Source organism: Crotalus tigris, unplaced genomic scaffold (genome assembly GCF_016545835.1).
Source record: "Crotalus tigris isolate CLP2741 ecotype Arizona unplaced genomic scaffold, ASM1654583v1 scf7180000023747.220312, whole genome shotgun sequence".
In the NCBI taxonomy this organism is placed as follows: Eukaryota; Metazoa; Chordata; class Lepidosauria; order Squamata; family Viperidae; genus Crotalus; species Crotalus tigris.
Window position 1 is genome coordinate 58,134 of NW_024100156.1, and position 12,197 is coordinate 70,330.

General features: G+C 43.8%; 1 protein-coding gene across 2 annotated transcripts in view; it reads right to left on the bottom strand.

Annotated features, from left to right (window-relative positions):
• SLC20A2 (solute carrier family 20 member 2) overlaps positions 1-12,197 on the bottom strand; it is a 52,155-nt gene that overhangs the window by 16,261 nt on the left and 23,697 nt on the right. For both annotated transcript variants that reach the window (XM_039321611.1, XM_039321612.1), the window contains 2 exons: positions 1,434-1,619; positions 792-876 (listed from right to left, as the gene is read on the bottom strand). In XM_039321611.1, the coding sequence (XP_039177545.1) occupies positions 792-876; positions 1,434-1,619 (271 nt within the window). The remainder of the gene's footprint in view (positions 1-791; positions 877-1,433; positions 1,620-12,197) is intronic.

Genomic DNA, 12,197 nt, shown 5'->3' on the forward strand with positions numbered 1-12,197 from the left:
AGACAGATGGAGATTTTGTAGCATAAAAATGACACACAGGAAATCCCATGCCATGCATTCGAATTCAGGAAAGTAGCAGGATGTAAAGTGTCAGAACGTCTTGGCAAAGAAGAATGCAGCAGATCAAAGTTCATGTGGCATGACCTACAGAAAAAATATGGCTATTCCGAGCCAATTCTATCAACAAGGCTTGAGAGAGAGAGAGCACTTAGGGAAAGCCTAATACATTTTTTTTAGCTTATTGTATTCATAGTAATGAACAAGAATCATTTAGACTTTCTTTATCAGGTGATAAAATGCCTTAGTTCTAATCTCATTATTAGATGTTTTTCCCTTTTATTTTTAAAATGTAGATAGAATTTTGATTTGATACTCTTGTGCAATTGCATAGTCATATGAATAACTGTGCATCAAATAAAAAGCACATTAGTTTTTGCACAAGATCTGTGAAATTAACAGGGCATGCAAAAATCCAATGGCTGCCTTTTAAAGGAATACATTAAGTACATAAAATTGATATGATTATGCATTTAGTTTTGAGTAAGTGCTCACAAACTTAAAAATGCTCAGTTGTATAAAACTGAAAGATAATGAAATGTTTGAGAAGGGAAGCAAGACTACCTATATCATGAATTTTATAAAAAATATAAAGAGGAATATCTTCTACATCCAATTTACATTTCCTACTGTGATATCATGCCATTATGAACTGATCTGAGCAGCAAGGTTAAAAATAAATAAAAATGAATAATCCAGATCAGCTTGGCTGCAATCACAGGGCAAAGGCATACCTTGCAGTGTGTAGTACTGACAGGAAGTCCAACATTGGAAGCTATCACAACTGTGAACGCCGAAGCCAACTCAATAGTGAAACCACTGCAGGAAGCATAAGAAAACACTTCACAGTCACTCTTTTTAAAAAAATCTTGATCTATCAATCTGGGTTTATACCTTGCAACATGCCAAAATCTTACCCGTTCTTCTTCAAATGCTTTCCTCCAATGTTTGGTCATTGAGTTATATTAAGAGAATAAGAAGCTGCTGGATAATGAAAACTAGATACACACACATACATCCAGATTAAATTAGTGAAGCAGCTTTCTGGTACCCGATATCTAATCTATATTCCAAGAAATTAAGGCTTAATTAGCAATTAGGTTAGCAGCAGAATTCTAGTATGCATTAAAAACAATTAGAAATCATGGATTCAATTTTGGGAAGCACATGGAAAACTACATTGATTTATGTCTTTTCTCTATGCTATTCAAGACATTGTCAGACTTTGCTGCTTAACTAGACCTCAACAATTTAGGCATATTATGTTAGTTTAAAGACAAGATATTCAACTCAGTTCAAAAGCAAAAATAATTAGGGGCAAAGGAGCCATCACAAAATTTATCAAAGTAAGCATTATCCAGTCAACATGCACTTACCTTGATGGTGTGATAGGTGTTAGGTCTTTCCCCATTGTTTGGATCACTCTTCGTCCCCAGACCCAGAGGCCTACACAGATGCCAATGCCTCCATACAACAGCAGCCAAACAGGAGTAGGAGAATCTTGCGTTACATGACCCTGATCATATATAAGCCAGAGGGCAACCAAAGGACCTATAGCATTGCTAGAGAAGAAAATATAATATCAAATCCTAAATATTTTGCTGAAATAACCTACACACCTTCTTAACGTACATCAGACTAGCTTCTTACAAAAAGCTATTTTTGTATAAGCATTAACTTTGTACTGTCTTCTTAATCAATCTCCTTCAATGTTCTTAATTTCTTCCTTCCCTGAGCACAATGATCATACTATTATGCTATTAGAGAATACCAAAACGACACTTGTGCATGACTCATGACTATTACTTGGTAAAAATCTACACCTAACATAGACCAGCCATTAAAGTACTTTGATGATTTTTTATGATATTCATGTCCTGATGACTTCATAATTATAATAGTACAGCAACATTAGCCCCAAGTTCATTATGAGCTCAAATCCAACAATTGGCTTGAAGCTCTAAATGGTATCAAGTCTGGGTACCTCAGGCAATGTTTTCCCTGTCGCAAATCTATGTATTTACCAAGAGGAGTCTAAAAGAGACCTTGTTTTATATTCATCTCTAACCCAAAGAATGAAGAGATCAAAAGCAGAGGGTCCCTCCTACTCTTCCTCAATGTTCAGGACTATGTACATGGACCATTAAAAATCATGCAATTAAAAGGGGGCTGGAATTTGAAAATAAAATATAAGACTCAATATATATTAAAAAAAAGTCCTAGGAATTTTATGAAAAGTGGTGCCAGACATTAGGGCTCTTTCAGTCTGACAAATAACTCAAGACTTTGGACTTCATTTTTCTGCTATTTGTTGAGCAGTCAGACTTTTGGGCAAGCCTGGAAAAAGTTGTGGTTGTTTTAAGAAAATCCAATTGATACAACAACCATCTATTATCTTGATGTGACAAAACATACATCAAATCCTGCTCATTTTTTCTGAGACTCGTTGTGCAATAATACCCACTTAAAAGACTGCAATTGTAGTATTTCAAAAGCAGAATTATTATTTCATTTGGTTTATACCCATGATTAAGATGAGATGAGGGGTATTCAAAGAAGACCTGAGGGAGGGAGAATAATGCTCTGTTACTTTACTACCATTATTAACATACAGCAATTCTGAGCAATGTCTATTTGTCGCTGGACAAATAAATTGAATAAACTTCACTACAATGAAATTTACAATAAATACATTTAAAACAAATCTGAAATGAGCTTAGAGTATTTAAGTTTCTAAATAGACTATTTCAAGTTTTAAATTTTTCAGTTTTAAACCATTTTACATACTGCTAATAAATACGTATGTTCATTACAGAAAATAAATTTCCCAACAAAATTTAATGTTTTGTTATTTTAAAGCAGAGAAATGAAGGTTAGGGAGAAGAGCAAGAGAAGAGAAATTTATTGGGGTTGATTGTTTTTCATATAGTTACCAATGGAAAAAGAGAATTCTATCCATCTATTTATTAAATTTATATTCTGGTTTTCATTCAGGAGCTCAAGACAGCATAAATAGTGTTTCTTCTCCTATTTATGTTCAAACAACAAACCTGTGAAGTAATTTGAGCTGAAAGAAAATGACTGAACTAGTCATCTGTGAACTCCTGTGGCTGAGGATGGATCAGAATCATTATTTCCTGGATCTTAATCCAACAACTTAACCATTACTTACACTATCGCAGCAATGTTTTATTGGGTTTCAGCAGCTTTTTATTCTCATGCTTATGCATGAAATGCAATATATAAACTCACAAATCTAAAACTGCAATTGGAATTTGCCCAAGTAGTTCAATTTACCAGAAAAACCTATTAGCAATGCTTCGTTTTAAGAATGTGAGCTAAAACTCAGCAATACTCTTTTTAGTGTTTCTTTGGAAGAACCTTCAAAGCAAACATTCAGTTGGTTCTTACCCTAATTGGCTTCCAGAAAGTGCTCAAAACAGAGCTCTTCCATGGAGCATTTGGGCCTTGACACCATATTGGTTTGATTGATTTAATTTTATTCTGAGTTTTCATTAGTTTGTTGATAGTTTATTGTTTGGTTTTTATTTACTGCATATCATTTCTTACATATATTTGTATACCACCAAGAGTCATTAGGGCTTTTGCAGTTTATAAATGTAATTAATATTCACTACCATCTTGATGGCCAATTTTTCTATCTTGTAACATTAGTTAGATAATTTCTAGTTTCTGGTTGGCACTATTTGCATTGTGTTATTCCTTAGTGAATCAAAATATTGATATAGAAGTTAAACAGCATTAGTTAAAAACTAGGGAAACAAGATCTGTTTTAATTGAATTTTAATGTTAATAAGATACAGTGGCTATACCTCTTTAATAAATAAATTTGAAACTTGTGATCAAAATAGAATGGTGCATGGTTGTCACACAGTGACCCTCCAAGCTAAAAAAAGCATCAATTTAATTATCAGAGGGACAACAAAAGTGCTAAATACAACAACCCAAGTTTAGTACATCAGCACCAGTTCTTTCTCAGTCCAGTGGATTTTTTTTTACTAGCAAAACTCTCTGTTTTTGACATAATGTGGAAATTTAGGTGTTCAGCAGCAGGATCCTGCAGCAAGTGAAGAGGATTTTATACCATCGGAAATGGGAGCAATTCTGTAAAGATGCCTCTCGTTCAACTAGTACAGTGGTTCTCAACCTGTGGGTCGGGACCCCATTTGGGGTCGAACGACCATTTCACGGGGGTTGCCAAACAACGCATTTTGTTGTTTTTTCCCCCTTTTCCTTAGCTGTGCTACTCCCTTTTATTCTATTGGCTTTTGAAAGCCAATAGAATAGACTCTCTTGAATAGAGTCTAATTCTATTGGCTTTCAAAAGCCAATAGGAATTGTCCAGGCTGTCTCTGCCCTGCTGAGCCCGCCAAAAGTCCCATTCGGTGCTGCACCAGTTGAGTAGTTCTTGTTTTACGACCGGTTGAGTAGTCCTCGACTTACGACCAGTTGGGGGTCGCGGCATTAAAAAGGTTGAGAACCACTGAACTAGTAGATAAGTAAGCAGAGTCCTAGTGAATGTATACTGAAGTAATATTTATCCTAGCTAGTTTGTAGGATGTTAGTTTTCTATAGATACAAAATTAGGCTGATTACATTGATATAAACATAAATCTACTATAATTTCTATATTTTCTAACCACTTACGCATAAATCTGTATAATTTAACTAAAGAAAAACACATTAGTGTTAATAACTTTATATTTTAAAAAATAGGACAGTAACCATTTGTCTATTAGTTTCAATAGTTTTAAAGAATTTTCAGCACAACATGACAATCCAGGTATCTGGTAGAGCCTAATGTGAATGTGAATGCACTCCATGGATCTGATTCTGAATAATCATGGGTAGGACTATAACTAAACGTAGAAGGGGCGTTGACTTACCTGAACGCCTTTTCTCAGCACAGAGATGGATAATCCACGCAGTGGGTTGAGACTGTATTCCTGGCCAATCAGATCAGTCAGCCAAAGTTGCCACGCCCTGTCCTGGACCATGATTCTCCAGTCTTGACTCGAGCGCAGCCATTGACTGACAGTAAGACGTTTTGGCTCCACTAAATATACCCTATTATCCTAGTCTATAAGGGTGGGTGTGGATTATCCATCTCCGTGCTGAGAAAAGGCGTTCAGGTAAGTCAACGCCCCTTCTCCAGCACTGGAGATGGATAATCCACGCAGTGGGACATACCAAAGCCTATTGTCCCTTGGGTTGGGGAATAGACTGGTCCCGTGTGTAACTTTGGTCTAGAACCTGCTGGAGAACCCTCCTACCGGAGGAGGCCTCTGCAGAGGAGTACTTGTCGATTTTGTAATGACGAATGAATGGAGAGGGCGAGGCCCAAGTGGCTGCCCTGCATACCTCTTCAATAGAAGCCTGCATGGCCCATGCTGCTGAGGTGGCAGCACTCCTTGTGGAGTGGGCCGTGATATGCTTGGGGACTTGCAAGGACTCCGCCTGGTATGCCCCAGTGATGCATGCCCTAATCCACCTACCGATGGTAGAGGACGAGACCTTCCGGCCCCTAGTAGCGGGGTGGAAGGATATGAAAAGCGCTTCCGAGCGTCGGAATTCCGCTGTGCGCGAAATGTAATGTCTTAGTGCCCTTCGTACGTCCAAGGTGTGCCATTGTTGCTCCAGGGGATGAGCTGGGTTTGGACAGAAGTCTGGTAGGACTATTTCCTGTGATCTGTGAAAAAAGGAGTTGACCTTTGGAATGAATGAAGGGTCTATTCTTAGGACTACTTTGTCCCTGTGAAAATGACACAGGTCCTTCCTCGTTGAGAGAGAAGCTAACTCGGATATCCGTCGAGCTGACGTGATAGCTACTAAGAATGCTACCTTATGGGTCAGGTAGCGAATGTCACATGTTTTGAGTGGTTCGAAGGGCGCTCTGGTAAGAGCTTGTAGTACTCGTGGTAGTTCCCACGATGGATACCTGTGCACGGTTGGCGGTCTGATGTTCGCAGCCCCCTTGAGGAAGGATCGTATTAAGGGATGCTTGCCCAAGGATTCACCGGGGCTGGCAGAAAGTATAGTTGAGAGGGCGGCGATTTGCCTGCGCAGTGTGTTTGGCGAGAGGTCCCTCTCTAGGCCATCTAGTAAAAATTCTAGGATCTTGGGAATTGTGATCCCTTCGAGTAACAATTCCTGTTTAGAGCACCATGATTGGAAGCTTCTCCACGTGGCCTCATAGATACGGTTCGTGGAGGGGCGCCTTGATGCCTGTATGACCCTAATTACACCCTGTGAGCAAGCCCCCTTGGCTAAAATTGACCGTTCAAGAGCCAGACGGCTAGTTGTAGCCATTGTGGCTCTGGGTGGAAGATCTCCCCCTGCTTGAGGGAGATCCTCTCCGGAGGAATCCGCCATGGATTCGTGCGGGAGAGACTCCTCAAGTCTGCGAACCAAGGTCTCCTTGGCCAATAAGGGGCCACAAGGATTACCTCGGCCCTTTCCCGGAGAATCTTGCGTACTACCGCCGGAAGGAGAGGTAAGGGTGGAAAACGCGTACAGGAGTCCCTTGGCCATGGGCTCCGTAACGCGTCCGTCTGCTCTGCTCCCCTGGATGGGAATCGGGAGAAGAAGCGAGTTAGGTGGGCATTGGAAGGAGAGGCAAAAAGGTCCACCTGGGGAAGCCCGAAGCGGTGACAGATCTCCCTGAAGATCCTCGGGTGTAGTTGCCACTCCGAGTGATCTATTGTTGATCTGCTCAACAGATCTGCTTGGATGTTTGCCTCCCCCGATATGTGGTCGGCCTTTATGGAGGCCAGATTTTGTTCCGCCCAGGCCCCCAATAGGAGGGCCTCGGCCGAGAGCGAGCGAGAGTGTGTGCCCCCCTGACGGTTTATGTGGCCTTGGCTGTCACGTTGTCCGTCAGGACCAGTACGTGCCTGCCTTTTATGCTGCTGTGAAAATGCCTTAACGCTAGGTGAATAGCCCGTGTTTATGTTGTGTCGGAGATCCACCGCTGACCAGCGGCCCTGTGTCCACTTGGTCCCCAAGTGGCCTCCCCAGCCGAATAAGCTCGCATCTGTTGTGACTACTACTCTGTCTGGTTCCCTGAAGGGGGACCCCCTGAGGAGAGCTGGAGATAGCCACCACCTGAGGGAGTGTCGTACTCTCAGAGGTATGCCTACCCTCTTCCGGGATGCACTGATTTGCTGTCTCTGAAACGGGAGCATGAACCACTGCAGTTCTCTTGAGTGCAGCCTTGCCCAAGGAACTATTGCTATGGTCGATATCATCTTCCCTAGCAGCTGGGAGAGGCAGACCAGCGTCACTGACTGACCGCGGCTTACCTGTTTTACGGCTTTCTTTATGCTGCTGAGGCGTTCCTGTGATAGGTACACCTTGCACTCCTTTGTGTCTATGACCGCTCCCAGATGGAGTATTCTCGTAGTTGGGGTTAGATGGCTCTTTGGAAAGTTCACCGAGAAGCCGTGGTCCTGCAGCAGTTTTATCACTAACTTTAGGTCCGCCCGAGACTGCTGGGCGGACGATGACTGGATTAGAATATCGTCCAGGTAGCACTGGACTCTGACTGGTACGTTTCTTAGGTGTGCTGCCAGAACCGCCAGAATCTTGGTGAACACCCTGGGCGCTGATGACAGGCCGAATGGAAGTGCCCTGTATTGAAAATGGTGCCCCCTGTAGGCAAACCGTAGAAAGCGGTGGTGAGCCAGAGAGATAGGGATGTGCAAGTATGCCTCCGTGAGGTCGATCGATGCCAGAAAATCCCCTTTCCTTACGCTTCCAAGGATGGAGCGTAGTGTCTGCATTTTGAATTTGCGGTATTTTATGTAGAAATTTAGCCTTTTAAATCCAAAACGGCTCTCCAACCCCCCGAGGGTTTTGGGACCACGAAGAGGATAGAATAAAACCCCTGGTCTCTCTGGTTCATAGGCACCGGCTCTACGGCCCGTATGTTTAGAAGGTGCTGAACGGCCTCGTTCATGAGCCTTCTCTTTGTTGGGTTTGTGGGACAGGGGCACGGGCGGAAGCGGTTCGGGGGCTTTGAGAGAAATTCTAGAGATAGACCATGACGTATGGTGTTCCTGACCCATACGTCTGTGGTGGTCTCTTCCCACTGGGGAGCAAACCCTGCTAGTCTGCCTCCTATGGGAAGGTCTGGGTGGGAGTCATCTGGTACGGCGGAAGGGGCGGTTGTTCCCCCGAAAGGGCCGTCTTCCCTGCGTTTGCCTATGTCTTGTATTCTGTCTGTCCCCCTGTCTTTCCCTATCCTGTCTAGCTTGGAAGGGTTGGGAATTTTGAAAGTAGTTGACCCTGGCTTCCGTACGAAAGGATTGTTTCCTTCCCCAGGAGCCGGGTCTCTTGTCCTGCCTTTTAAGCATGTGTTTAAGGACCTTGCGCTTGTCCTTGTTCTCTGTCAGGTATGGCGTTAGTGCCTCACCAAACAGCTTTGCCCCTTGGTACGGAGCCGAAGCCAATTTCCACTTGGATTTGGTATCCGCCTGCCAGTTCTTTAGCCAGAGGATGCGCCTGCTCGTGTTGTTTGCCGCCATTGCCTTGGCTGAAAACTTGGTCGCTAAAAGTGTCGCGTCCGACGCATATTCCGTGGCCGCTACCATTTTGCTGAGTTCCTGGTGAGTGCGTATATCCTCCATGGGAACCCGGCCCTGTAACTCACGGAGCCAACAAAGTGTGGCTCTGGTGAAAAAGGACGCGGAGGTAGTCGCCCTGGTAGCCCAAGCTATTGCCTGGTGCGTTCTCCTGTAGTTGGACTCACTCTTTTGGTCCTCGGCTTTAAGAGCCTCAGCAAAATCTCCTGATATGGCCGTGTCCGATATCAGGGGACCTATGGGTTCGTCCACCACCGGCACCTGCAATGTTCCCTCTAGCTCCCTTGCTACGTTAAATAGCTTCCTCTCTGCATTGCTAGGAAGCGGTAGGGAGGTTGGCGCTGCCCACTGTTTCCTTATTGTGTTTAGGAACATGGTCGGGCATGGTATGCGGTGTTGAGGGGTTACCTTTTCGGCGAACGTCGGCTCAGCCTCCGTGTCAACTGTGACAGGCTCCGCTGGTGTCCCATGCCCCAGATGGGCTGTGGCCTCAGCCTTGCGCAGAATGGTAACAAAAAGAGAAGGGTTAAACAGGCCGCTGAAGGACGGCCCTTGAGGTGAGGTGTCCTCCTCTTCCTCAGACATTTGAATCCCTTGTGACGTACCTGGCTGGTCCAGGTAAGCTTCCTCGGAGACCGACGAGTCTGAGAAGGAGGAGAGGTCCTGATGGTCCTCCGTTTCCTCCCGATGCCTCGTTCTAAGTCCTAGAGGCTTGGCTTTTGAAGTTTGAGCCCTGGCCTCAAATGCACGGTCCACTGCCTGTGCTATTAGGGTAGCTAGCAGATCCCCGTCAATGCAGGAGGAGTGACCATTGCCTGCGACCCTGCAGGTGCTGTGGTTAGCATGGTCCTCGGGGTTTCCTGTAACCTCCGTGGGGAGGGGGATCGGGAGAGCGATGAGAATTCGCCTATCCCACCCTCTGTTTGGGACTGTGATGAGTTCCCTAATGACCAAATGGCCCGTGGGGATGAAGGGAGACCCAGCGGTAGATCAGGACCTATTCCCCCATTCTGCCTATTTTCAATTCTGGCCCTTTTCTGGGCTCTGTCGAACTCTTTTTCTAGGGCTTGGTGTCTTCTGATTGCCTGTTTGTCAGCCTTCTTTGATGACTTCCTTGCAGCCTTTCTAGGGGCTGCAGAGGATTCCGAATCCTCTGAAGCAGGTGCTCCAGAGGATGAAGGCAGGGCTCCAGTGGAGGGAATGATTGCTTCCTCCATTCTCCACTAACGCCGGGCCGCGATAGGGGGGACCCAGGTAGTAGGAGAGCTCCAACTTTGAGTAAGGACAGGCGCACTACTGGGGGCGTCTGGAACTCAGGAGCAGACTCTGCAAAATTGTCAGAGTTAGTCACTGTGCACGGATAAGAACAGGCACGCTAATGGGAATGCCTGGAACCTGGCTTGACTATGGTGGGTAAGGACAGGCACGCGACTGGGGATGCCTGGAACCCACCACTAAATCCAGAAGCGTACGGGCCACTAATGGGGGACCCGAAGTCCGGAAGGAGCCAAAGGCAACTAAACACAGTTAGCTATGAAAGGTTCTTATTTACTTTAGGTAGAAGACACCAAGTCCTGGAACCAGCAGCTATGTGTCTGATTTGAATGTCTATGAATGAATAATAGATGCTTTAGTACCCCAGTACTGCTTGCCTATTAATTCACTCCAGCGGCTGAACCTAGCTTTCTCAGGGAGCCTTAGATCCCCTGTTTGGACAAAAATATGGCCGCCGCTGCCAGGAGACTACTGCGCATGTGTTAAAAGGAGCAGGAGATTATTGCGCCTGTGCTAAAAGGGCTGCCTGTGCCACGTGCGGTTGTAACAAAGAGCCGCGCATGCTCCCAGCTGTGCAGACAATGGCACCTCGTTTAAAAAATCCTGAGCAGCCTGGTGAGTGAAAGAGACTGCTCCTTCGCACGCCAGCTGTTTCCCTTAATCAATCTCCCTCCCAGCATGCGTCCCCTTTGTCCTCGGCTTCCCTCGCTAATTGCTTGCCTTTCTGTCTTTTTTGTTTTGTTTGTCTTAAACGCGAGGGGTTGCCCGAACCTCCCCGTTTGTTTAAAGCGGCTGCCGGCTGCTGGAAGGTGGTTGGGGTTTGGGTTAGGGAGGGGAATTAGGGATTTCCCCCTTTTAAGTGGGGGTGGTTTCCCCTGTAGGGAATCTGACTTCCTGAGTCTTACAATTTAGCCAGGAAATTTTGAGTAATCAATTAAATTGAATTAAATTATCTCTAATTAACTTTTAAACTAAGCAATTTCAGCTACTAGAAGAAATCCCCCCCAATGGAAAGGAACTATACCTGCCCAGGAGCCAAAGTTGTAGGTCTTTCTGTATGGCCAGATCAGTCAAGACTGGGGAATCATGGTCCAGGACAGGGCGTGGCAACTTTGGCTGACTGATCTGATTGGCCAGGAATACAGTCTCAACCCACTGCGTGGATTATCCATCTCCAGTGCTGGAGAAATGACATGATTATAAATCAGAGCTTCTCCCCAACATATTAATGCACAGTATTTTTTAACTAGGAGTGAATGAAAACATTTACATGAAAACAGGTATTGTGGGAAAAAGTTTCCTTCCAAAGGTAAATATTCCTTAAAAGTCAGTCACATTGTAATGGTATAAACAAAGGACTAACCCCCATCCCAGAAAACAAAAACAGAAGCAAAAGACTGTAAAATGGAAAAACATCCTTTTTGACAACAGTGACTCTTAAACTACATGCAACTGCAAATAGGCCACAAGAATATCATGCTGTGCTTCTAATACATTTAATAACCAATATAAAATTAGTAATTACCTGTCAACAAGATTTCCATATATTCCATTTTTTATGTATGAATAGTGTTCTATGCCTGCAATTGTTTATTATGGCAATATTTCAGTGTATTATGTTAAGGGAGAACTGTTGAGTCTGCTTGTCCTCTCCACCCCCTCCCCTCCTTTTCCTCTGGAAAAAACAGCATGACCCTGTCTTGTAAATGTACTGATGGTTCCATAATAGCAATGAAGGTGTCTCTCAAGCTGTTATCTGCCACTGACAATTTGTTGTTGCAGAAACTCCAGTAAGTATTCACAAAATATAATTTGAGAGTTGCTTTTATATTTCTAAAAAAGGAGAGGAAATGATAAAGAAGCAGAAACTATAAAACACCCACAAGGTTAAAACAGCAACACTTGGATACTGTAGCTCATCAACATCTTCAAGCCAGGATATCTGATAATAACAATATGCTTTCCATTTCCTCCTGGAATGAACTGCTATTCTAACCAATCATACATAATCTTGTGGACAGTTACAAGGAATCAAATGGTATCATTTCCCCTTTATAATCTCTAATTCTAATTTTCCTTCTAAAATATTTGCAGAAGGAAAGCACAGAATATTTTTGAATTATTAACATCAACTGGCCTCTATCTGGAAGGACAAACACATGAAAATAAGACAAGTCAGTCTCTCTTTGTTATGAGAGTTCTATGACTGTATTGGTTTAATAAGGTTATGTGTTCATGCTGTTTTTTTCTTTTGAACAACCA